Raw genomic sequence first — 26,984 nt, 5'->3', positions numbered from 1 at the left:
CAGAGTTGTGTTATTTTGTGTGTTTGTTGTGTTATTTTTGGTTTTTCTCTTGCTGTATTTAATATAAAAGACTGCAGCAGGTGTCATATATACGGGGAAGGCGTACCTCATGCAGGGCACAATAATCAGAGCTTAGTCACTTCAGTTACGCTTCTCTTGGCATGCAGTAATTTTCATGTTTTCTTTAGAAGCTCTGGTTGAACCAGTTCAACTTCATTCTGTCGTTGCTCAAATTTAGTTTGCTTACATCTCAGCGCTCAAGACTGTATAGAAAGAGAATGGAGGCTGTAAGCTCCTAAGTTGGACTTTTGAAAATGAAGAGCTGACGACTGATTACGGTAAAAAAATATATCTGTTCCTTGTCTGACATTTTCATTTCAGAGTGTGCGTTTTCTATATCTGGCTTTTATTCTGTGGAGGTTTTCAGGGCAGAACTGCCTGAGTAATTGACTGGAGTTTCATTTGTTATTCACCAACATTTAGAAACCTGATACTTTTTAACAGCATACAGTTCAGAAGTTTACCTACATTCAGCATGGGCATGAATGTCATGGTTATTTGGGCTTTTAGTTAAGTTTTTGTTTCCCAGGATTGTACAAGTTACATTTTTAATCATTTAAAAAAACAGTAATTGGATGTAAAAGTTTTAATTGATTTTGGATTTTCTGTAATCAACACTGTGAAGAGCATACATATAGGCTCATAGATACACTCAGATCTTTTAAAGGTTCTCCAATGTCTTTTGACTTGGCTAGCCCAAGAACTTTGGCTTCTCATTGTGTAAACCTTATGTAGAGGTGCTTAGAGAAATGTATATTTAGCCGGTGTAGCACATTGTAGTCTGCTGCCATGTCTCAAAGCAGTTGCATAGTGCAGTTCACTACCTGGACAAATTTGTGACTGGAAAAGACCTAAATATTTTCCACGGGACACAAGATTTAAGTTAATTGTAATGTCTTATGTTTTCATTACATACACCTGTCAATATAAAAATCAGTTCTGTTTTTTCCAAGTCAGTTTGCCTCACAATATCTTTGACAAACATGGATCCAGCTCACTGGATATATGTGGACTAAAAAGAAGAGCATACATTTTTGGACTTTTGTGTTTTCTCATTAGTTTTGCCTTCTTACTGACAAATAACCCTCTCAAGCACCAAAGTATGAAAATATTAGTGTATGCACAAGGAGCTGATGGGTTTCTTTGTAGTCAGCAGCATTTCTTCACATAGTGGAAAAACTGAGATGCATCTTTAAAAAAAGATTTCTGAAGATACCTCAGGGTTTAAATGTGTAGCTTAATCTTTATCCTGGAAATAAAAGAAACTTTAAAAACAAGAAAACTGTTTATTGATAGGCAATAGCTTTACTGGTCGGGCCCACTTTGAATGAAACTGGGCTCTATGTGGTCCATGATGTAAGATGAGTTGACATCTCTGATTTAGTTTCTAAAACTAGAAAATCTGTCACAGAGCCTTTTAAAAGAATGGAAATAAAGATATACACCATAATATGTTGAACTATTTCTCCAGAACAGATTTTTATCACACCATGGACTTTTAAGTACAAAAGCAATGTCCCACTTTGCACACAGACATCACAAACAAATAAAATAAAATAAAAAACTCCTGTCATTAGAACATTAGTGAAGCTCAGAAAAAAAGCTAAATAACGCAAGTCACTACCAGCCACTTCCCCCTCCGTGGCCACTGCCTGCAGGTATTGCTGCTTAAGAGATGACGCCGCTGCCTTTGAGCCTCCAGCTTTAGGTTCTTATTAACAATTCATGTATTAAAAACACCACCAAACCATGCTGCTCCCACCAACCATGTTTCATGTCAGGAAAGAGTTTTTGATGTGAATCTGTAGTACTGTTTTACATCCAGACATCGTGTTTTGCATTTTTGTATCGATACAAGTCATTTTTTATTACTTAATTCTTTCATTTTGTCCCACCATTCTCATTTAGGGTTTTGCACATGGTGGGCATATGTTTGCTGGCTGTTTTATACTGTTGCCACACTTTTCAGTGTTAAGAAGATTTATTCTGCTATGATGGGTGGAACCTAAGAATTTGAAATGTGTTCCTTTTTTCCATTGTATTTATTTATTTGATTGATTGCTCTATCGGGTTGTCATTTATGATTTCCAGAGGTTGTTTGCTGTTGTCCTCAGGTTCTTGTACCCCTCTCTCACGATTACTTATTGTGATTGGTGGGGCATTCCCAAGTGCAGAAACAGCAGGTATGTCATGGTCTTTTCATTTTGATGCCACTTAAGATCATAATTATTCCACAAAAACTGCAGGTGTTTTCTAATTTGTGACTGCTAAAATGGTTTCTATTCAAGTGAGTTTTGATACGAGGTTGATGTTTCACTCTTCAACCTGTCAAACTTTTATAACGTGGTATTACACACCTTGAATTGCAGAGCTGCCAGTTACAATATCATTATTAAATCATAAATAATATAGTGAGAGATTCCGTTGTATCATCTCTCACTATCCTGTCAGATATATAACGACAGCCTTGTTTCAGAAATACAATGCGGGATCAGTGTTGGATTGACTTTAAAAGTCAAATTTACTTAAAAGTAAATCCTTGAGTGAAGTGTAGATAATTCAGGATTCAGGGCGGGGGTTTGCAGCTAATGAAAAGTGAGTTAGTGCTCTGACTCTTGACTACTTCACCTTCCTGTCTTTGTATTTGCCAAAGGTTCAGACTCGCTCCTTGCCTGAGAAGCTGAGATGCTGGACAGATTCAAAATGCATATCTTATTGCTGGGCCTGGCTCTGTTGATGCTAGGCCTGGCCTCTGACGCCTCTTCTCTTGGCCTGACTGTGCATGTTGTGCCCCTGGACAGTGATGGAGGAAAAACAGTGAGCAACATTTTCCCTCTTTAATTTTTTTTCCTAAAATCCAAGATCTCCCACACTCTCAGCTGTTCCTCATTATACATTTTTACTATCATGTTTTAGTCATGTGTTGAGATTTTCATAAACTCAAAATTATAGCAGGTAAATAATAAAAGACATTTTCCATGATTCATAAACCATATTATTTTATGCCTCAGCATTATTATTTATTAGAATTATTTATCAAAACTGTGCTTCTGTAATTTTACTTTACTAAAATTATACTTTCCTTGAAATATCCTAATGAACGTGTTTACCACTCAATTAGTTAAAACGTTTCAGGATTCACTGCAAGAACGGAAAAAAAAACATTAAAATTGACATGCTTCAAAGTGAACCCTTCCCCTTCTTTCTTTATTTTAGTTGCTACTTACTTATGTGTGCAAATAATTGATTCTTTTAATTCTACAAAACAAATTCAGTGTCAGTCATTGTGTAGTGTGTTAGGTCTGTTGTAATCTAGTTGGGCATTCTTCTATGCAGTCCTGTCAGCTGTGTACGTCTTAATTACTCATGGCTCCATCTATCCTCAAAAACGAACCCTTACTTTCATATAGATTTAATAGCTGAACTAAGGATAATGTTGATATTGTTGTTGTTTTTTCATAGTTGTTGTCTCCCATTGTTACATCACACTGGGCCACAAACATCCCATAAATTAGTGCTTCAACCCAAATTCAGTTATTTTTAGTTGTTTCATTCGGTTGATGGGAATTGAAGTGTAGCATCCTACTAATACTCAACATTAGTGGGTAAAATAAAAGTAACAAATACTTTATTTATCTCAAAGGGTAGGAAATTACGCTTACTAATAACTGTCAATTAATAGTCAACATACTAGTTGTGTGGGTCTCAGATTGATATTTGGTGCCTGATGAACTACATGCAAATGTTTGTAATGTTTGTTTAGTGCAGACATGAGGGAGTTTGTCTCTTTACTTCTTGCAGGTGCGGGCTCATTTCACTGTCATTGCTCCTAGTCCTTGTCCGTCTTTGTCTGAACTCTGTGCTCCAGGAGAGGACTGTCTAGTCCACACCACCCCGTTACCTTTCACTGGGACCAAACCCTCTGACTGGTGTGTCCGCCAGTGGCAGAAAACTGTCCCCAGTGACTACAGAGCTACCATCAGTTTAGGGTATGAGACCTACAATGCGAATACCCTTGACCTCAGACATGCTAAATTTTGTATATTAATTTTTACATTTTAAGTGTCAGCTCCATTTTTCATCTTTTTAAAAGAAATTTGCGCAGTCTATTTGGAAATAACTCTGAGATTATTCCAAGTGACATTGTTTTGTTTCTTAGACAACTACGGAGGACTTTTATTTGTATTTATTTTTTTTGTTCTACTAGATCAGCTTTGCATAATTTAGAGTTTTTTCTCATTTGTTGCCCCTCGCAACAAAGAATGGGTGAAGCTGGGGCTTCTATGGTCCCAGCGAGAGGTTTGTGCTTGAGATAACTACATTAGTGATATCCCACAATATCTGAAATCATAAAGCGCTAAGAGTACACAAAATCATTTAAAATTGACTATTTCAAGCAGTCTGGAGCCCAAACAAACTGACTTATGATTCTTCAGTCCTGTGCGAATCAAACCGTTTGCTATGGAGCATTGTGTTTACTATCTGTGACAAGATCAATGATGTTATTTGTTAAATTAAAGGAAGAAGCCATTAATACAGTTTTTTTTTTTTTTTTTTTTTACTGTTTTAGGTCCGGAACAGAATTTTTTGTGTCTATAAATGCAGGACCAGTGATCCGGGCAAACAGCGGGAGACTCAACCACCCTGCTTTTGTGGCTCTCCCTCCTCCTCTAAGGTAGTGTAAACACCTACTCTCTGCTCTCCTTCCTCCCGACTCCTGTATTCAGACATGAGCTGAATTTGTGTTAATTAAATTAAGGACATTTAAGCTGTCATAAAGAGATATAAGCTACATATATCTGAACAAAGAGCCATACAAGATTTTACATGAAATAGATTTTTAAAATGTCACTTGGTTATTCGGATGATTTAAATCTGAGTGTAATCTTTATTTTTTTGTTAAAAAGTCCATGTAAAATCAGAGTGAAGCCTGAGTCTGCAGGTTTATGCGATCAGTTTCCGCTGATTTGTTTATCTGTTACTCATGCTCACCACTCGCAGTGGCTTTTTCAGCTCCAAAAGCCAGCTGTTGCTGGAGGCCAAGTTTAAGATCAAAGAGGCAACACTTCGAGAGCTTATTGACGTCAGCCAAAGTCTTTGCTTCTCAAAGACTTCTTCAGAGTGATGCCTTGCCCTTCAGCTGTACAGACTGCACCAAATCCACTTTCATTTTTGTTTTCTCTCTTGTTGTGATTTATGATTCAAGAAGCTGATTATCTCTTTGTCTGCATGCCACCAAACAGGGCCCGTGTGAACTGTCCTCACGACTTCCATCTGTCAGTGAAAGACTTGGATGGGGACAAGGTCCGATGTCGATTTGCCAGTTCTGACAAGGGAGAGTGTGTCAGCTGCACCCAGCACTCTTTCATAGAGCTGGATGGGGTGAGTTGTATTTCACGAGTTCAAGGCTTTATTATTGTAGGCACTGAAATCTATTTTATTCTTAATTAAAAACATATTTTACTATTTTAAAGATGATTACAATTAAACATAAGTGCGGATTAGACTAACATAAATATTTAAATATGTTCAGCACCAACCAACACCCAACCCACTCCATCTTTGGGGTTTCATCAAGACAGAAATCTGGCGTAAAACTCTGCCAAATCAGACATGTGGAAATACCTGCTGTGGTGAATGATGTGTCTTAAATTTGTGAAGAAAACCCCCCAAAAACCAGGGAAAAAAAGCAAATCTCAGCTTGGGTGAAAAAAGAAAGGCTAGATACAAAGAGGTTGCAGGTGAGCTGGGAGGAGCTGTAGGTCACATACTGGCAAGGGGAAAGTAAACAGCAGGGAGTGTTAGACTGAAATAACAAAAGCACAGTGTACACAGTGAAAGAACAAAACATGTAACTATGACAGTGACGTAGAGCATAAAAGTATAAAGGAGCTTAAAATTTAAACACAGTAATAAAATATTTTACATCCTTGCTCTTTAACAGAATGTTATCTATTGCTTCCTTTACCCAAAGTAATCTACCTCCTCTCACCAATGAGAATCTGGAATTCTCATTGCCCATAATGTCAAAGCTATTCTACGGCTGAAGCGTGTTGAAGACATCAGGTCACTCTGTACTAGCAGAAGTCTGCCTTTCCAGTAATCACATTCCAGTTAATTTGGAAGTGCAACTGAATTCTCTTTGGTCTTTGATCAGTGAAATGGTTTCCAAAGTAAAAACTTGTTTGGTTTAGCCATAATTTGCTTAGTTAAAAGCACCATTGTGTAATATCGTTTGCATACAGTCTGGAAACAAGTTTAACCACTCAGTTTTTTTTGTTGTTTGTTTGTTTTTTTGCCTTGTATTGATGTCATTTACAGTCAAACATTGCCCACACATACCATTGTGGAACTTGTTCATCTCTGTTGTTGACATTGTTTCATTCTTTTACCAGGAGAAATGCATTTTGTCCTTCACTGGACAGGCACCTGCAGGACAGTATTTTATTTACCTGATGGTGGAGGACCTGATTCCTTCGCCCAGAGTAAACCATGCCACAGATCTGCCCCTCAGCTCTGTCCCTGTCCATCTCTCTCTAACTGGTGAGGCTGACAATCGCTTAGATGACATTTTGGTTCAAGTATAGAGAATAATAATTGCGCTTTCTCTCATCATCTGCCAAAATGAAAATAATAATTTTACCAGATTAATAATAACTTATAGCATAATGTAATAAATGGTTTCATTTTGTCTTTCCAGTGGAAGAGTCATATTTTAGTTGCTCTGATGAACCAGTGGCCATAGACAGGACCCCAAAAGATGACTCTGTGCTGTTTCTTCTGCCGTACCAGGAGGAGAAAATCAACACTGACTATAGGTCGGAGGAGGAGAGGTGAGTCCTGGTGGCTCTTCCTTTGCCATCCCTCCCACTGCTTTTTAAACATCCCAACATGGTTTATTCTTTTATTTTCTGTTGCTGTTGCTGCGTTTTTGCTGCTTATGCATGTATAGGAATGTGCATATGTACAAATATACTTGTATAGAAAAGTTATATAAGAGTCTGCTTGTGTGTGCATATACACTGAACAAAAATATAAACGCAACGCTTTTGTTTTTGCTCCCATTCCCCATGGGATGGACGTAGAGACCTAAAATTCATTCCAGATACACAATATAACCATCCCTCCCAAACAGTGGTCACAAATCAGTCCAAATGTGTGGTAGTGGGCACATCTGCTATATTGAGATAATCCATCCCACCTCACAGGTGTGCCACATCAGGATGCTGATCTGACATCATGAGTAGTGCACAGGTGTACCTCAGACTGCCCACAACAAAAGGCCACCCTGGAATGTGCAGTTTTGTCTCACAGCAAAATGCCACAGATGCCACAAGCAATGAGGGAGCGTGCAATTGGCATGCTGACAGCAGGAATGTCAACCAGATCTGTCGCCCGTGCATTGAATGTTCATTTCTCAACCATAAGCCGTCTCCACAGGCGTTTCAGAGAATATGGCAGCACATCCAACCGGCCTCACAACCGCAGACCTCGTGTAACCACACCAGCCCAGGACCTCCACATCCAGCAGGTTCACCTCCAAGATCGTCTGAGACCAGCCACCCAGACAGCTGCTGGAACAATTGGTTTGCACAACCAAACAATTTCTGCACAAACTGTCAGAAACCGTCTCAGGGACGCTCAACTGCATGCCCGTCGTCCTCATCGGGGTCTTGACCTGACTCCAGCTCGTCGCCGTAACAGACTTGTGTGGGCAAATGCTCACATTCGATGGCGTCTGGCACGTTGGAGAGGTGTGCGCTTCACGGATGAATCATGGTTCACATTGTTCAGGGCAGATGGCAGCTGAGAATGTCCCAGTTCTTGCATGGCCAGCATACTCACCGGACATGTCACCCATTGAGCATGTTCGGGATGTGCTTGACCGGCGTATACGACAGCGTGTACCAGTTCCCACGAATATCCAACAACCTCGCACAGCCATTGAAGTGGAGTGGACCAACATTCCACAGGCCACAATTGACAATCTGATAGACTCCATGCGACGATGTGTTGCACTGCATGAGGCAAATGGTGGTCACACCAGATACTGACCGGTTCTGGGTCCCCAGACCCCCAATAGCGCAAAAAACTGCACATTCCAGGGTGGCCTTTTGTTGTGGGCAGTCTGAGGTACACCTGTGCACTACTCATGATGTCAGATCAGCATCCTGATGTGGCACACCTGTGAGGTGGGATGGATTATCTCAATATAGCAGATGTGCCCACTACCACACATTTGGACTGATTTGTGACCACTGTTTGGGAGGGATGGTTATATTGTGTATCTGGAATGAATTTTAGGTCTCTACGTCCATCCCATGGGGAATGGGAGCAGTAACAAAGGTGTTGCGTTTATATTTTTGTTCAGTGTATATGGATGTCTGTGAAGGTTCTCAGTCATCCAGGTCATCGTAGTCAAAGGAGCTTGCAAAGAAAAGCGTCTGGACTTCTTTAAGTTGCTTGAAGACGTTTCACCTCTCATCCGAGAAGCTTCTTCACTTCTAAGGTCAAATGGTGGAGAGTCCCAGATTAAATCTAGGACTCTGGCGGGGAGTGTTAATATAATGGTTTGGTCAAATGAAATTCATTCAGTTGGTATATATTCTATTTGTACCAAGTGGATTTTCTTACATTTCATTTTATATATTTCCGTTGCATTTTACTAAAAAAATATATTCCTTCCTGTTTATTGAGGGTTGCGAGGGTGAAGAATTATTGTGCCTGTGTGGCTTTGCAAGAAGTGCGAGAGGTGTGAAGTATTTTTAGGTGAATCAAACATTATTAAAGGTTTCTCTCAATATTTACAGTGTTTTAGAGTTTGCCGTGGTTGGGCCCCCTGACCTCTACAGGACTGGCTTCACATCAGTCGGCCCCCTGGCCACTATGGCCATGGCCTGGATCCGCTCTGAAAACAACCTGACTCATCTGTTGCCCATCTGCTTTGCTGCAAATACCAAGAGGTCAGCTGATGCTTTATTAAACCTGTATTTATACATTTGCATATATGCGCTTCAGATGAACCTGTCTGATCTGAATGTTTTATCCTGTCAGTTTACAGTCAGAGCCAAGATGTGTGTGGCTATACCAAAGTAAGAGCTTGCTTAGAAATATCTGGCAAAACAACTTCTTTCTTTACAGCAGGGTTTTATCTGAAAATACTCACTGCTTACATGTTCCTTTTCAAACTTTTTCAGGGGAAACCAGAACATTACCTGCTGGAACAGGTAGAAATTCAGGTCTTGTGTGTGAGATTCAGGTGATTTCGAGTGTGATAAGTGTGGTTGCGTGAGTTATTATCAATAATTAACCTTCTGCTCCTGGTCAGAACTGAAGTGTGAGAAGACAGAGATGACTCTGGTGCTCCCCATCACCTCGCTCACAAACATCAACCTTGCCGAACTCCAGCTTAACAGCCCCACCTGCCCCGTCAACTACAACAACACACATGTGACTGCAACCATCTCCTTGGACGGCTGTGGCACAAAGACTGTGGTAAAATACTACGCAATTATGTCTTCCTTTACTTTTTTGGTAGCTGTGGCTTTCTTCTTTTATTTTAATATGAAAGGCTTTTATTCAAGAAAGGAATCACAGCAGTATTTAAAGAGCAGCTTAACGTAAACTGAAACTCTTGTCTTTGCTGACACCATGTGGTTTCCTTTCTCCTTGTATAGATGTGTTTCAGGAGTCTTTAGAAAGCAGTTTTAACTAAGTAACGAATCAATAACTATGAACTATGAGTTGATGAATATCAAAATGGTGAAATAAAGCTTAGCTGAATTAGCTCAGTCAGCTCTGAGAATGTTCACTCTGAGTTAAGCTTGTAAGAAGAGTTCAGAGATTTAGGCTCAAACATGCAGCCTAAGGGCTGTGATTGTACCTCCGTATGGACTGAATCAAATGTAAGACATTAAACAGTCATATCATTCAGTAACAATTCCAGCGTAATGTAGCTTTAACCCCCAGCAGATTGCTCTTTCAGCACACATAAATGTCCTCTAGCCTAATATATATTGCCTACTGGACTTGACCTCTGTTCAGCTAAAAGAAAAAGAATTTGCCTCCATCTATCAAGACACATCCATGCTGTGTAATATTAGTGCTGTAAGGCTGGATAATGCTGTTCAGTGAAATTATAGTGGGATAAAAAAAGAAGGCTGTAAAGTTTAATTAAGTAGTCATCAGAGAATAAGAGAAATCCTTCTCATGTTTGCTTCAGGCTATAAAGGAGGGAGACGATATGTAAAAACTGAGGTGTTAAAATAAACTTTCCAGCGAGCAATGTCACAGAGTCACCTGCAGTAGACCAAGAGTTTAACTTATCTGTCTTTTCTTAAAAAAATAATTTCCCTTATTTGAAGCTCTGTCATCTGGTTACACAGAAGATGAAACTTATTGGAAACCTTTTATTCAAAATAGATTTTCTGGCCTTATATTAAAAATGATTTCTCAAACGATAAGATATTTTGCAGTGATAGATTATTTGTTTGGATTTTCATTTTCTCTTTTCTCATTCTCAATTTTTCCCAGCACTCGGGCCCAGAGCTGGTTTACACCAACACCTTGAAAACCGTGCGTCCCTACTCTATGATTAGCCGCCAGCCCTTACTTATCCTGCCTTTGGCCTGCCGCATCCCAGGAGTCCAGGTCAAGGGCCCAAATGCTTCAATTGAGATGCCCACAGAGAAAGAGACCTTTGGTGAGTTTCGTGTTTGGATTGAATTTTACCTCCCAGGAACAGGGCCCCTGGCACAATTCACCAGAAATCCCACGTTTCGCTCTAACGTCAACTCACCACAAAGAGTGCGTAGAGCTGTTGACTCGGAAACAGGAAGCAACTGCAGTAACAGTACCAGTGTAAGTGAAGAAAGTGGATCCAGGATCAAACAACTGGACCTCTACGTCAGGTCCAATTGCAGTGTGGTTCGAGCCGAGATGATAGTAAACGACTGCATCGAGTCTGAGACTGAGGACTTTGCAATAAGCCGTCCTATTCTAGAACAAGGGTCAGTAACATTCAGCTTGTGTCCTGTCATTTTTTCAAAGTTACCACTTTGGAGAGGACAGATGCTCTTAGAAAATCTTCTCAAAGAAATGTTGTTTTCAGTACATGAAGCATATCATACAAACTGAAATAGCAGTCGCATTTCTCTCTTTCAGGTGCTTGGCATCCAGCAACACCTTAGAGATTATTACTACCCAAAATAATTCCAGGGTTTACCGCCTTGATTTGAGTACAATACAGACCAATGGAACAACTGTAAGTGATGTCATATAACACACACATAAGCATAAGTGTCACTTTGCTGTACTCTTTCTGTGTACCAAAGGCTTGTTTCAAATAAAAGTTGAAACTGAGAAAGAAATCATTTTGACCAGCAAAATACAAAAAGTATTCAGGGTCATTCAATGTCAATTCATCAAATCAATGTTAAAGATACATTTCTTAAACGGCATTATGCAAAATTTCAGCATTACTGTGGCTGTTTTAGACAATTTTCTAAAAACTACTTGAGTTAGCTTTTTTCACAATTTCTGTCTCTAAGAACACTTAGGAACGCAGCTCAAGCTAGGAGAGCATGAAGGATGCTTGAAGTCCCTTAAATATTTGGATGTCTGATCTCCGACAGCTGATTTGTATTCCAGCAGAAACCACCGTTTTGTACGCAGGGGGTGATATTTTGTTTACAACTAGTCAGATACAAGGAGGATGATATTATTTAGTGCAGTTCAAGTCAGGTGAAAGGATCTAGCTCAAGTAGTTTTCTAGATAATTGAATTTTAAAAAGGGGGCTTCACAAAAACGGTGCTAGAAAAACATTTAAAACAGCCCTGGTGTTTTCCCTTCAAATACTTATCTGAGAGCAATAGTGGCATGATGTTTTTCATGATTCCTATTAAGAGTGTATTTTTGCCCTCAGTTTTGTTTTCAAACAAATTTGTGATGGTCGAGTGGGAAGTTGACAAATGAGGTGCTCCTTAAAAGTGATGCAAGCCCCTGTGAGTTTTGTAGTGTGTTGTAGCCACGGGAGTCATAATAACTCATAATAACTGTTTACTTAATTAACAGTTCTAGCATTTGAAAAATGAATTTTACAAGCTTTCCAAAAAACATTGTGTTTAAATTAAAATTACGATTTATTTTTATGTATGTTTTACCTTATTTATGTTTTAAAATAAAGTTGATATTTTTAGTTTGGAAGCCAGTTTTAGGGAAATCCCTACAATTTTTCTCCTGTTCAGTTGCACATCTGCTGTTTTCCGCTTTTTTAAATTTATTACATTCTCAGATGCAAAAATAAACAAATAAATAAATAAAAATTAAATGTTGGTGTAGCTGGTTCTATCCCACTGGGCCAAACAGATTTCCATGAGACTTTGTTTTATGTAGCTAGCACCATCATCTGCTCAATGTTTGAACAATATGTTGATTAGTTACCAAATACCTCTAAAGCAAATTGCAGATTTTAAACTAGAAAGTGCATTTTCTGAAGAAACTGCAGTGTGAATGCTTGAATCTGAATGTATGCACTGAAATGAATTAATTGCTGAATTTTGAGTTAAAAATATTGAATGAGATAAAAAAAAAAACAAAAAAAAAAAACGAATTTAACCTGAAAACAAAGGTGCTGAACTGCTAAAAGCTGAAGGTTACACAGAAGGAGGAGTTGGAAAAAAACTGAAAATGTTTTAAATGTAAATTAGAAAACCCTAAGAAATGAGAAAAGAACATTTAGAGTCAGAAAACATCTGAATGAATATTAAAAGGTCATATTCTTTGAATCACTGAATGACTAAAATGTGATCCCTCCACTTTGATCCACACAGTTTAAAAAATTTAAATGCCTGAGCTTTGAAAGACACTGTGTTGGAAAGAGAACAATAATGGCGACAATTTGAGGGTAAAATGATGGCTGTAACACTGTGGACACAGCAGCAGTTGAAAGAGAAGTGTTTAAGATGAATTTTGGCAGAGTGGCAGGCAGAGCTCGTTAAGCAGGCAGGTGTGAGCCTGGTTGCTATAGTGACCGCACCCAATGGCTCCATACACACGTACACAGACATGCGCCTCACTTTTGCTGCTTAAAATGAACAGAAAAGTCAGGCCGAAACAAATCGCTCCCAAATGAAAAGTAAAAGTCGTATTGACAAAATTCTTTCACCGTGAGCGACAGCAATGTCTAGTCTACCTAATTCTCAGTTTTCATGCCTGTGGAGCTTATTATATGGACGTGGTGACAGTGTAAAGACACCATGCTCTTCTGATTTTCAAACGAACCTTCTGAGCCATTTTAACATTAGAGTCTATGGAAGAGTTGGAGGGAGGAGGCTGTGCATTGGTGACATTTATGAAAGAACCATAACACCTAGTACAATAGTAAACACATTGGATGAAAGAGGACAGCCATGGCTACGTTTTGAGGGTAAAATCATACCTGTAGAGCAAACGCTGCGGACACAGCAGCAGTTTTAAAAAAGATTTTAAGATTAATTTTGTTGCTCCTCTCACTCTAGCAGTTGAGCTGCCTCACTCTAGCCCCAACATTCCGTCCCATACACACCCATTATAAACTCTGAAACGGGTGAAAAAACATCATGAAACTTAAACTGGAACTGAAGAAAAAGTATAATAGATATTGAAAAGATAAATACAAGTTGAATAGTTGAATGTCTTGTCTTCGTTTTAAAGTTTGAATGGTGGCTCTATGTCAATGTATGTGGAAGTAGATACAGTTTAAAGAGGAGGAAGTTGAATGAGAATTTGAAGGGTCTCCCCATTGAAATACATTATAAATTTTTGTTGAAAAAAGTTGAATAAAATTAAAAATATAAATGTTAAAAATGAGAAAAATAGAAGCAATGTTGTCCAAAAGAATAGGAATCTAACGGTGTTTGAATGGTTTTTCTAAGTTGAACGGTTTTGAAGGAGTAGGCTTTCAAAAAACGTACGGAATAGATAATAATAAAATAGAATAATAACTAGAAAGTGCATTTTCTGAAGAAACTGCAGTGTGAATGCTTGAATCTGAATGTATGCATTGAAATGAAATAATTACTGAATTTAAGTTAAAAATTTTGAATGAGATAAAAAAAAAAAAACCCGAATTTAACCTGAAAACAAAAGTGCTGAACTGCTAAAAGCTGAAGGTTACACAGAAGAAGAAGTTGGAAAAAAGCTGAAAATGTTTTAATTGTAAATTAGAAAAACCTAAGAAATGAGAAAAGAACATTTAGAGTCAGAAAACATCTGAAAGAATATTAAAAGGTCATATTCTTTGAATCACTGAATGACTAAAATGTGATCCCTCCACTTGGACCCACACAGTTTAAAAAGTTTACATCTCTGAGCTTTGAAAGACAAGATGTTGGAAAAAGAACAACGATGGCGACGTTTTGAGGGTAAAATGATGGCTTTAACACTGTGGACACAGCAGCAGTTGAAAGAGAAGTGTTTAAGATGAATCTTGGCACAGTGGCAGAGAGAGCTCGTTAAGCAGGCAGGTGTGAGCCTGGTTGCTATAGTGACCGCACCCAATGGCTCCATACACACGGACACAGACATGCACCTCACTTTTGCTGCTTAAAATGAACAGAAAAGTCAGGCCGAAACAAATCGTTCCCAAATGAAAAGTAAAAGTCGTATTGACAAAATTCTTTCACTGTGAGCGACAGCAATGTCTAGTCTACCAAATTCTCAGTTTTCATGTCTGTGGAGTTTATTATATGGACGTGGTGACAGTGGAAAGACACCATGCTCTTCTGATTTTCAAACGAACCTTCTGAGCCATTTTAACATTAGAGTCTATGGAAGAGTTGGAGGGAGGAGGCTGTGCATTGGTGACATTTATGAAAGAACCATAACACCTAGTACAATAGTAAACACATTGGATGAAAGAGGACAGCCATGGCTACGTTTTGAGGGTAAAATCATACCTGTAGAGCAAACGCTGCAGACACAGCAGCAGTTTTAAAAAAGATTTTAAGATTATTATTTTTGCTCCTCTCACTCTAGCAGTTGAGCTGCCTCACTCTAGCCCCAACATTCCGTCCCATACACACCCATTATAAACTCTGAAACGGGTGAAAAAACATCATGAAACTTAAACTGGAACTGAAGAAAAAGTATAATAGATATTGAAAAGATAAATACAAGTTGAATAGTTGAATGTCTTGTCTTCGTTTTAAAGTTTGAATGGTGGCTCTATGTGAACGTATGTTGAAGTAGTAAGAGTTTAAAAATGAGTAAGTTGAATGAGAATTTGAAGGGTCTCCCCATTGAAATACATGGGAAATTTTTGTTGAATAAAGTTGAATAAAATTAAAAATATAAATGTTAAAAATGAGAAAAATACAAGCAATCATGTCCAAAAGAATAGGAATCTAACGATGTTTGAATGGTTTTTCTAAGTTGAACGGTTTTGAAGGAGTAGGCTTTCAAAAAACGTACGGAATAGATAAAATATAATAATAAAGATTAGAAGAACAATACTGTGAATGCTTTTCAAGCATTCACACTAATAACTAGAAAGTGCATTTTCTGAAGAAACTGCAGTGTGAATGCTTGAATCTGAATGTATGCACTGAAATGAATTAATTGCTGAATTTTGAGTTAAAAATATTGAATGAGATTAAAAAAAAACAAAAAAAACAAAACGAATTTAACCTGAAAACAAAGGTGCTGAACTGCTAAAAGCTGAAGGTTACACAGAAGGAGGAGTTGGAAAAAAACTGAAAATGTTTTAAATGTAAATTAGAAAACCCTAAGAAATGAGAAAAGAACATTTAGAGTCAGAAAACATCTGAATGAATATTAAAAGGTCATATTCTTTGAATCACTGAATGACTAAAATGTGATCCCTCTGCTTGGATCCACACAGTTTAAAAAATTTAAAAGTCTGAGCTTTGAAAGACACGGTGTTGGAAAGAGAACAACGATGGCGACGTTTTGAGGGTAAAATGATGGCTTTAACACTGTGGACACAGCAGCAGTTGAAAGAGAAGTGTTTAAGATTAATTTTGGCAGAGTGGCAGAGAGAGCTCGTTAAGCAGGCAGGTGTGAGCCTGGTTGCTATAGTGACCGCACCCAATGGCTCCATACACACGACACAGACATGCACCTCACTTTTGCTGCTTAAAATGAACAGAAAAGTCAGGCCGAAACAAATCGCTCCCAAATGAAAAGTAAAAGTCGTATTGACAAAATTCTTTCACCGTGAGCGACAGCAATGTCTAGTCTACCTAATTCTCAGTTTTCATGCCTGTGGAGCTTATTATATGGACGTGGTGACAGTGTAAAGACACCATGCTCTTCTGATTTTCAAACGAACCTTCTGAGCCATTTTAACATTAGAGTCTATGGAAGAGTTGGAGGGAGGAGGCTGTGCATTGGTGACATTTATGAAAGAACCATAACACCTAGTACAATAGTAAACACATTGGATGAAAGAGGACAGCCATGGCTACGTTTTGAGGGTAAAATCATACCTGTAGAGCAAACGCTGCGGACACAGCAGCAGTTTTAAAAAAGATTTTAAGATTAATTTTTTTGCTCCTCTCACTCTAGCAGTTGAGCTGCCTCACTCTAGCCCCAACATTCCGTCCCATACACACCCATTATAAACTCTGAAACGGGTGAAAAAACATCATGAAACTTAAACTGGAACTGAAGAAAAAGTATAATAGATATTGAAAAGATAAATACAAGTTAAATAGTTGAATGTCTTGTCTTCGTTTTAAAGTTTGAATGGTGGCTCTATGTGAACGTATGTTGAAGTAGTAAGAGTTTAAAAATGAGTAAGTTGAATGAGAATTTGAAGGGTCTCCCCATTGAAATACATGGGAAATTTTTGTTGAATAAAGTTGAATAAAATTAAAAATATAAATGTTAAAAATGAGAAAAATAGAAGCAGTCATGTCCAAAATAATAGGAATCTAACGATGTTTGAATGGTTTTTCTAAGTTGAACGGTTTTGAAGGAGTAGGCTTTCAAAAAACGTACGGAAAAAGAAAATATAACTAGAAAGTGCATTTTCTGAAGAAACTGCAGTGTGAATGCTTGAATCTGAATGTATGCACTGAAATGAATTAATTGCTGAATTTTGAGTTAAAAATATTGAATGAAATTAAAAAAAAAACAAAAAAAAAAACAACCAAATTTAACCTGAAAACAAAGGTGCTGAACTGCTAAAAGCTGAAGGTTACACAGAAGCAGAAGTTGGAAAAAAGCTGAAAATGTTTTAAATGTAAATTAGAAAACCCTAAGAAATGAGAAAAGAACATTTAGAGTCAGAAAACATCTGAATGAATATTAAAAGTTCGTATTCTTTGAATCACTGAATGACTAAAATGTGATCCCTCCACTTGGACCCACACAGTTTAAAAAGTTTACATCTCTGAGCTTTGAAAGACAAGATGTTGGAAAAAGAACAACGATGGCGACGTTTTGAGGGTAAAATGATGGCTGTAACACTGTGGACACAGCAGCAGTTGAAAGAGAAGTGTTTAAGATGAATCTTGGCACAGAGTGAGAGAGAGCTCGTTAAGCAGGCAGGTGTGAGCCTGGTTGCTATAGTGACTGCACCCAGTGGCTCCATACACACGACACAGACATGCACCTCACTTTTGCTCCTTAAAATGAACAGAAAAGTCAGGCCGAAACAAATCGTTCCCAAATGAAAAGTAAAAGTCGTATTGACGAAATTCTTTCACCGTGAGCGACAGCAATGTCTAGTCTACCAAATTCTCAGTTTTCATGTCTGTGGAGTTTATTATATGGACGTGGTGACAGTGGAAAGACACCATGCTCTTCTGATTTTCAAACGAACCTTCTGAGCCATTTTAACATTAGAGTCTATGGAAGAGTTGGAGGGAGGAGGCTGTGCATTGGTGACATTTATGAAAGAACCATAACACCTAGTACAATAGTAAACACATTGGATGAAAGAGGACAGCGATGGCTACGTTTTGAGGGTAAAATGGTGGCTGTAGAGCAAACGCTGTGGACACAGCAGCAGTTTTAAAAAATATTTTAAGATTAATTTTTTTGCTCCTCTCACTCTAGCAGTTGAGCTGCCTCACTCTAGCCCCAACATTCCGTCCCATACACACCCATTATAAATTTTGAAACGGGTGAAAAAACATCATGAAACTTAAACTGGAACTGAAGAAAAAGTATAATAGATATTGAAAAGATAAATACAAGTTGAATAGTTGAATGTCTTGTCTTCGTTTTAAAGTTTGAATGGTGGCTCTATGTCAATGTATGTGGAAGTAGTAAGAGTTTAAAAATGAGTAAGTTGAATGAGAATTTGAAGGGTCTCCCCATTGAAATACATGGGAAATTTTTGTTGAATAAAGTTGAATAAAATTAAAAATATAAATGTTAAAAATGAGAAAAATACAAGCAATCATGTCCAAAATAATAGGAATCTAACGATGTTTGAATGGTTTTTCTAAGTTGAACGGTTTTGAAGGAGTAGGCTTTCAAAAAACGTACGGAATAGATAAAATATAATAATAAAGATTAGAAGAACAATACTGTGAATGCTTTTCAAGCATTCACACTAACTAGAAAGTGCATTTTCTGAAGAAACTGCAGTGTGAATGCTTGAATCTGAATGTATGCACTGAAATGAATTAATTACTGAATTTAAGTTAAAAATCTTGAATGAGATAAAAAAAAAAAAACCGAATTTAACCTGAAAACAAAAGTGCTGAACTGCTAAAAGCTGAAGGTTACACAGAAGAAGAAGTTGGAAAAAAGCTGAAAATGTTTTAATTGTAAATTAGAAAAACCTAAGAAATGAGAAAAGAACATTTAGAGTCAGAAAACATCTGAAAAAATATTAAAAGGTCATATTCTTTGAATCACTGAATGACTAAAATGTGATCCCTCCACTTGGACCCACACAGTTTAAAAAGTTTACATCTCTGAGCTTTGAAAGACAAGATGTTGGAAAAAGAACAACGATGGCGACGTTTTGAGGGTAAAATGATGGCTTTAACACTGTGGACACAGCAGCAGTTGAAAGAGAAGTGTTTAAGATGAATCTTGGCAGAGTGAGAGAGAGAGCTCGTTAAGCAGGCAGGTGTGAGCCTGGTTGCTATAGTGACCGCACCCAATGGCTCCATACACACGTACACAGACATGCGCCTCACTTTTGCTGCTTAAAATGAACAGAAAAGTCAGGCCGAAACAAATCGCTCCCAAATGAAAAGTAAAAGTCGTATTGACAAAATTCTTTCACCGTGAGCGACAGCAATGTCTAGTCTACCTAATTCTCAGTTTTCATGCCTGTGGAGCTTATTATATGGACGTGGTGACAGTGGAAAGACACCATGCTCTTCTGATTTTCAAACGAACCTTCTGAGCCATTTTAACATTAGAGTCTATGGAAGAGTTGGAGGGAGGAGGCTGTGCATTGGTGACATTTATGAAAGAACCATAACACCTAATACAATAGTAAACACATTGGATGAAAGAGGACAGCCATGGCTACGTTTTGAGGGTAAAATCATACCTGTAGAGCAAACGCTGCGGACACAGCAGCAGTTTTAAAAAAGATTTTAAGATTAATTTTTTTGCTCCTCTCACTCTAGCAGTTGAGCTGCCTCACTCTAGCCCCAACATTCCGTCCCATACACACCCATTATAAACTCTGAAACGGGTGAAAAAACATCATGAAACTTAAACTGGAACTGAAGAAAAAGTATAATAGATATTGAAAAGATAAATACAAGTTGAATAGTTGAATGTCTTGTCTTCGTTTTAAAGTTTGAATGGTGGCTCTATGTCAATGTATGTGGAAGTAGTAAGAGTTTAAAAATGAGTAAGTTGAATGAGGATTTGAAGGGTCTCCCCATTGAAATACATTATAAATTTTTGTTGAATAAAGTTGAATAAAATTAAAAATATAAATGTTAAAAATATGAAAAATAGAAGCAGTGTTGTCCAAAAGAATAGGAATCTAACGGTGTTTGAATGGTTTTTCTAAGTTGAACGGTTTTGAAGTTATAGGATTACAAAAAACGTACGGAATAGATAAAATATAATAATAATAATAACTAGAAAGTGCATTTTCTGAAGAAACTGCAGTGTGAATGCTTGAATCTGAATGTATGCACTGAAATGAATTAATTGCTGAATTTTGAGTTAAAAATATTGAATGAGATTAAAAAAAAACAAAAAAAAAAAAACGAATTTAACCTGAAAACAAAGGTGCTGAACTGCTAAAAGCTGAAGGTTACACAGAAGAAGGAGTTGGAAAAAAACTGAAAATGTTTTAAATGTAAATTAGAAAACCCTAAGAAATGAGAAAAGAACATTTAGAGTCAGAAAACATCTGAATGGATATTAAAAGGTCATATTCTTTGAATCACTGAATGACTCAAATGTGATCCCTCCACTTGGATCCACACAGTTTAAAAAGTTTAAATGCCTGAGCTTTGAAAGACACGGTGTTGGAAAGAGAACAATAATGGCGACAATTTGAGGGTAAAATGATGGCTGTAACACTGTGGACACAGCAGCAGTTGAAAGAGAAGTGCTTAAGATGAATCTTGGTACAGTGGCAGGCAGAGCTCGTTAAGCAGGCAGGTGTGAGCCTGGTTGCTATAGTGACCGCACCCAATGGCTCCATACACACGTACACAGACATGCGCCTCACTTTTGCTGCTTAAAATGAACAGAAAAGTCAGGCCGAAACAAATCGTTCCCAAATGAAAAGTAAAAGTCGTATTGACAAAATTCTTTCACCGTGAGTGACAGCAATGTCTAGTCTACTGAATTCTCAGTTTTCATGCCTGTGGAGTTTATTATATGGACGTGGTGACAGTGGAAAGACACCATGCTCTTCTGATTTTCAAACGAACCTTCTGAGCCATTTTAACATTAGAGTCTATGGAAGAGTTGGAGGGAGGAGGCTGTGCATTGGTGACATTTACGAAAGAACCATAACACCTAGGACAATAGTAAACACATTGGATGAAAGAGGACAGCCATGGCTACGTTTTGAGGGTAAAATCATACCTGTAGAGCAAACGCTGCGGACACAGCAGCAGTTTTAAAAAAGATTTTAAGATTAATTTTTTTGCTCCTCTCACTCTAGCAGTTGAGCTGCCTCACTCTAGCCCCAACATTCCGTCCCATACACACCCATTATAAACTCTGAAACGGGTGAAAAAACATCATGAAACTTAAACTGGAACTGAAGAAAAAGTATAATAGATATTGAAAAGATAAATACAAGTTGAATAGTTGAATGTCTTGTCTTCGTTTTAAAGTTTGAATGGTGGCTCTATGTCAATGTATGTGGAAGTAGATACAGTTTAAAGAGGAGGAAGTTGAATGAGAATTTGAAGGGTCTCCCCATTGAAATACATGGGAAATTTTTGTTGAATAAAGTTGAATAAAATTAAAAATATAAATGTTAAAAATGAGAAAAATAGAAGCAGTGTTGTCCAAAATAATAGGAATCTAACGGTGTTTGAATGGTTTTTCTAAGTTGAACGGTTTTGAAGGAGTAGGATTACAAAAAACGTACGGAATAGATAAAATATAATAATAATAAAGATTAGAAGAACAATACTGTGAATGCTTTTCAAGCATTCACACTAACTAGAAAGTGCATTTTCTGAAGAAACTGCAGTGTGAATGCTTGAATCTGAATGTATGCACTGAAATGAATTAATTGCTTAATTTTGAGTTAAAAATATTGAATGAGATTAAAAAAAAAACAAAAAAAAAAAACACGAATTTAACCTGAAAACAAAGGTGCTGAACTGCTAAAAGCTGAAGGTTACACAGAAGAAGGAGTTGGAAAAAAACTGAAAATGTTTTAAATGTAAATTAGAAAACCCTAAGAAATGAGAAAAGAACATTTAGAGTCAGAAAACATCTGAATGAATATTAAAAGGTCATATTCTTTGAATCACTGAATGACTCAAATGTGATCCCTCCACTTTGATCCACACAGTTTAAAAAGTTTAAATGCCTGAGCTTTGAAAGACACGGTGTTGGAAAGAGAACAATAATGGCGACAATTTGAGGGTAAAATGATGGCTGTAACACTGTGGACACAGCAGCAGTTGAAAGAGAAGTGCTTAAGATGAATCTTGGTACAGTGGCAGGCAGAGCTCGTTAAGCAGGCAGGTGTGAGCCTGGTTGCTATAGTGACTGCACCCAAGGGCTCCATACACACGTACACAGACATGCGCCTCACTTTTGCTGCTTAAAATGAACAGAAAAGTCAGGCCGAAACAAATCGTTCCCAAATGAAAAGTAAAAGTCGTATTGACAAAATTCTTTCACCGTGAGCGACAGCAATGTCTAGTCTACCTAATTCTCAGTTTTCATGCCTGTGGAGCTTATTATATGGACGTGGTGACAGTGTAAAGACACCATGCTCTTCTGATTTTCAAACGAACCTTCTGAGCCATTTTAACATTAGAGTCTATGGAAGAGTTGGAGGGAGGAGGCTGTGCATTGGTGACATTTACGAAAGAACCATAACACCTAGGACAATAGTAAACACATTGGATGAAAGAGGACAGCCATGGCTACGTTTTGAGGGTAAAATCATACCTGTAGAGCAAACGCTGCGGACACAGCAGCAGTTTTAAAAAAGATTTTAAGATTAATTTTTTTGCTCCTCTCACTCTAGCAGTTGAGCTGCCTCACTCTAGCCCCAACATTCCGTCCCATACACACCCATTATAAACTCTGAAACAGGTGAAAAAACATCATGAAACTTAAACTGGAACTGAAGAAAAAGTATAATAGATATTGAAAAGATAAATACAAGTTGAATAGTTGAATGTCTTGTCTTCGTTTTAAAGTTTGAATGGTGGCTCTATGTCAATGTATGTGGAAGTAGTAAGAGTTTAAAAATGAGTAAGTTGAATGAGAATTTGAAGGGTCTCCCCATTGAAATACATGGGAAATTTTTGTTGAATAAAGTTGAATAAAATTAAAAATATAAATGTTAAAAATGAGAAAAATAGAAGCAGTCATGTCCAAAATAATAGGAATCTAACGATGTTTGAATGGTTTTTCTAAGTTGAACGGTTTTGAAGGAGTAGGCTTTCAAAAAACGTACGGAAGAATAAAATAGAATAAAGATTCGAATAACAATACTGTGAATGCTTTTCAAGCATTCACACTAACTAGAAAGTGCATTTTCTGAAGAAACTGCAGTGTGAATGCTTGAATCTGAATGTATGCACTGAAATGAATTAATTGCTGAATTTTGAGTTAAAAATATTGAACGAGATGAAAAATACAGAAATTTGCACATGAAAACAAAAAAGCTGAACTGCTAAAAGCTGACAATCACACAGAGAAGAAGTTGGAAAAAAGCTGAAAATGTTTAAAATGTAAATTAGAAAAAGATGAGTAATGAGAAAAGAAAATTTAGAGTCAGAAAACATCTGAAAGAATATTAAAAGGTCATATTCTTTGAATCACTGAATGACTAAAATGTGATCCCTCCACTTTGATCCACACAGTTTAAAAATTTTAAATGTCTGAGATTTTAAAGACACAGTGTTAGAAAGAGAACAACGATGGCGACGTTTTGAGGGTAAAATGATGGCTGTAACACTGTGGACACAGCAGCAGTTGAAAGAGAAGTGTTTAAGATGAATCTTGGCAGAGTGAGAGAGAGAGCTCGTTAAGCAGGCAGGTGTGAGCCTGGTTGCTATAGTGACCGCACCCAATGGCTCCATACACACGACACAGACATGCACCTCACTTTTGCTGCTTAAAATGAACAGAAAAGTCAGGCCGAAACAAATCGTTCCCATATGAAAAGTACAAGTCGTATTGACGAAATTTTTTCACCGTGAGCGACAGCAATGTCTAGTCTACTGAATTCTCAGTTTTCATGCCTGTGGAGTTTATTATATGGACGTGGTGACAGTGGAAAGACACCATGCTCTTCTGATTTTCAAAAGAACCTTCTGAGCCATTTTAACATTAGAGTCTATGGAAGAGTTGGAGGGAGGAGGCTGTGCATTGGTGACATTTATGAAAGAACCATAACACCTAGGACAATAGTAAACACATTGGATGAAAGAGGACAGCGATGGCTACGTTTTGAGGGTAAAATGGTGGCTGTAGAGCAAACGCTGCGGACACAGCAGCAGTTTTAAAAAAGATTTTAAGATTAATTTTTTTGCTCCTCTCACTCTAGCAGTTGAGCTGTCTCACTCTAGCCCCAACATTCCGTCCCATACACACCCATTATAAACTCTGAAACGGGTGAAAAAACATCATGAAACTTAAACTGGAACTGAAGAAAAAGTATAATAGATATTGAAAAGATAAATACAAGTTGAATAGTTGAATGTCTTGTCTTCGTTTTAAAGTTTGAATGGTGGCTCTATGTCAATGTATGTGGAAGTAGTAAGAGTTTAAAAATGAGTAAGTTGAATGAGGATTTGAAGGGTCTCCCCATTGAAATACATTATAAATTTTTGTTGAATAAAGTTGAATAAAATTAAAAATATAAATGTTAAAAATATGAAAAATAGAAGCAGTGTTGTCCAAAAGAATAGGAATCTAACGGTGTTTGAATGGTTTTTCTAAGTTGAACGGTTTTGAAGGAGTAGGCTTTCAAAAAACGTACGGAATAGATAATAATAAAATAGAATAATAATAAAGATTCGAATAACAATACTGTGAATGCTTTTCAAGCATTCACACTAATAATAAAGATTAGAAGAACAATACTGTGAATGCTTTTCAAGCATTCACACTAATAAAGATTCGAATAACAATACTGTGAATGCTTTTCAAGCATTCACACTAATTAATTTTACTAATCAGTAAGTGCTATCAAGCATGCTATGGAAATGTACTGACCACTGCACACATCATGTGTGGTGGCTGGCTTGTTCTGAGCAATTTGTCTTGATTGTGCTTTAGAATTGTTCCAGTATTAATGCTTCGTAAACAGCTGTAGTGCTCTATGTGGCGATAGTGTGAAATACTTTAATCTGAACACTGCTAAGTGTGGCTTTTTGTGTTTACAGCTGTATGTCCAGTGCACAGTCAATCTGTGCATTACCACCATGCCCTCTCTGTTGTGCCCAAATCTATGTACCAGCTCCAGGAGTCAGAGCACCCTGGTTGGCAGTGTGTTCACCAGCAGCTACACAGTCAAATCAGGACCTGTGAGCCTTGTGCTCACCACTCCTGCTCCAACCACAACAGCCGTGGCAAACACAACAACCGCAGCAAATACAACAAGTACTAATGTAACAACCGCTACTACAGCCACAGTTACAACTACTCGTACAACCAATACTGCAAGTACATCAGCAACTCCAGCTGTTACAGCTGCAACTACTGCAACCAGTATCACAACCAATACTGCAAGTACATCAGCAACTCCAGCTGTTACAGCTGCAACTACTGCAACCAGTATCACAACCAATACTGCAAGTACATCAGCAACTCCAGCTGTTACAGCTGCAACTACTGCAACCAGTATCACAACCAATACTGCAAGTACATCAGCAACTCCAGCTGTTACAGCTGCAACTACTACAGCTGTCCATAACACCGCAGGAAGTGGTAAGACAATTTATTTTAAACAAGACTTAACCTCTCCTCTGTTTTTAAACATTAATTCACTAACATGTAAAAGACAATATTAATGAAAATAAAAGTCAGTTTTAACCTTTTGGGTTTCCTGCAACAGTGGTTTTGATTTTCAGGAAAGTAATGAGCAGTGGCTTATTTCAGGGCCACTGGCTTATTCATTCCTGGCCAGGTGCCTAAATATAAGCAAATTAAAACATGTAGGTCACACTCAAGTCAAAGATGACAAAAGTGCTTTACAGGCTATGCAAATTATACATTTAATTAAGCGTTGGTCAACTTTTAATATTTCCATCGTTTTTAATACATTTAATTAAGAAAATGTAAATGTTCCTGTGTCTGAAGTACTTTGGGTCAACTTCTGTTGTTTAAATGTGCTACAGGCTCTAAATAAAAAAAGTGTGAGAGTCAACATAAAAAGATTTTAAAGTTTTTCAAGTTGCATGTTTGATGTACATTTTTTCATTTCCATAAAACAGTTCAGTGGGCTGCATACTGAACTTGAAGGATAGAAACAAAGTATCGATCCTATCACACTAGTGTCAACCTTACACCGATACAAGTGTTGGAATCAATACTATCAATATTTTTGATTGATCCGCCCCTCTCTACCTTCTTTAAGGAGTCCCAAAGAGATTTGTATCCCTTCCAAGTGTCAAACTGGTGATCTTTCACTTGTTAGGCAAATGTGTAAAATATTACCATATTCAATTATATAATCTTGCTTTTAATGTTTAAATGTTAATAAGTGCACAGTGTTAACTGTAAACTTAACTCACTGACCTCATCTCTCTTCCACTGCAGCTCCATATCAGGCCTCATCTCTGGCAACAGGAGTGATTTTGACAACTTTCAGCATATTTCTTCAGAAAATGCTCCTTTGCTGATCCTGCATCTGGAGTTATCTGTCACATTAGGGAGCACCTCATTCGTTTCCTTTGGACATTTAGAGATAGAATCACACAAATGATTCCAGTGTGTATTTTGAGCTGTTTCAGATTCCCACATTAAAGTGAGATCACACAAAATACTGTCAAAGGGAAAAGAAATAGATTGCATAGAATTTTCTTAATTCCTCTATCCTCTATCTATGTTTTTAGAATAACATAAATATGTTGCTAAGTAGTTATTATTATTAACCATGTTTCTAATAATTTTTCCTTTTTACAGTTCTATTTTATTAATCTATTATAAGGCCTTTCAACTGTGTTTGTTTGCCAATATGAATAAAGCATGAATTATTATTTGATGAAAGCTGTACTGGTATTGGATCGATTTCCTAGCTGTTGTAGGAGATTTTGTGAAAAGAAGCCACTTT

The 26,984-nt window shown here is 37.4% G+C and overlaps 1 protein-coding gene across 2 annotated transcripts; it reads left to right on the top strand.

Moving 5' to 3' along the window:
- The first annotated feature begins 7 nt into the window (after positions 1-7).
- On the top strand, positions 8-26,984 carry LOC309711936 (uncharacterized protein). 2 transcript variants are annotated; one of them, XM_082542502.1, is made up of 16 exons: positions 8-338; positions 2,175-2,243; positions 2,714-2,877; positions 3,862-4,049; positions 4,631-4,735; positions 5,304-5,442; positions 6,456-6,603; positions 6,761-6,893; positions 8,871-9,023; positions 9,115-9,152; positions 9,258-9,287; positions 9,389-9,555; positions 10,594-11,069; positions 11,224-11,323; positions 25,096-25,639; positions 26,471-26,984. In XM_082542502.1, exons 3-16 carry the CDS (start codon positions 2,746-2,748, stop codon positions 26,551-26,553), a joined length of 2,436 nt encoding a protein of 811 aa, XP_082398628.1. In that variant the 5' UTR covers positions 8-338; positions 2,175-2,243; positions 2,714-2,745; the 3' UTR covers positions 26,554-26,984. The 2 variants fall into 2 exon arrangements, with proteins under 2 accessions (XP_082398628.1, XP_082398627.1); XM_082542501.1 differs by having other exon boundaries at positions 2,152-2,243.

The sequence above is a fragment of the Aulonocara stuartgranti genome, assembly GCF_965226115.1.
Source record: "Aulonocara stuartgranti genome assembly, chromosome: 1".
Taxonomy (NCBI): domain Eukaryota; kingdom Metazoa; phylum Chordata; class Actinopteri; order Cichliformes; family Cichlidae; genus Aulonocara; species Aulonocara stuartgranti.
This window is presented reverse-complemented; position numbering and strand designations above follow the sequence as displayed.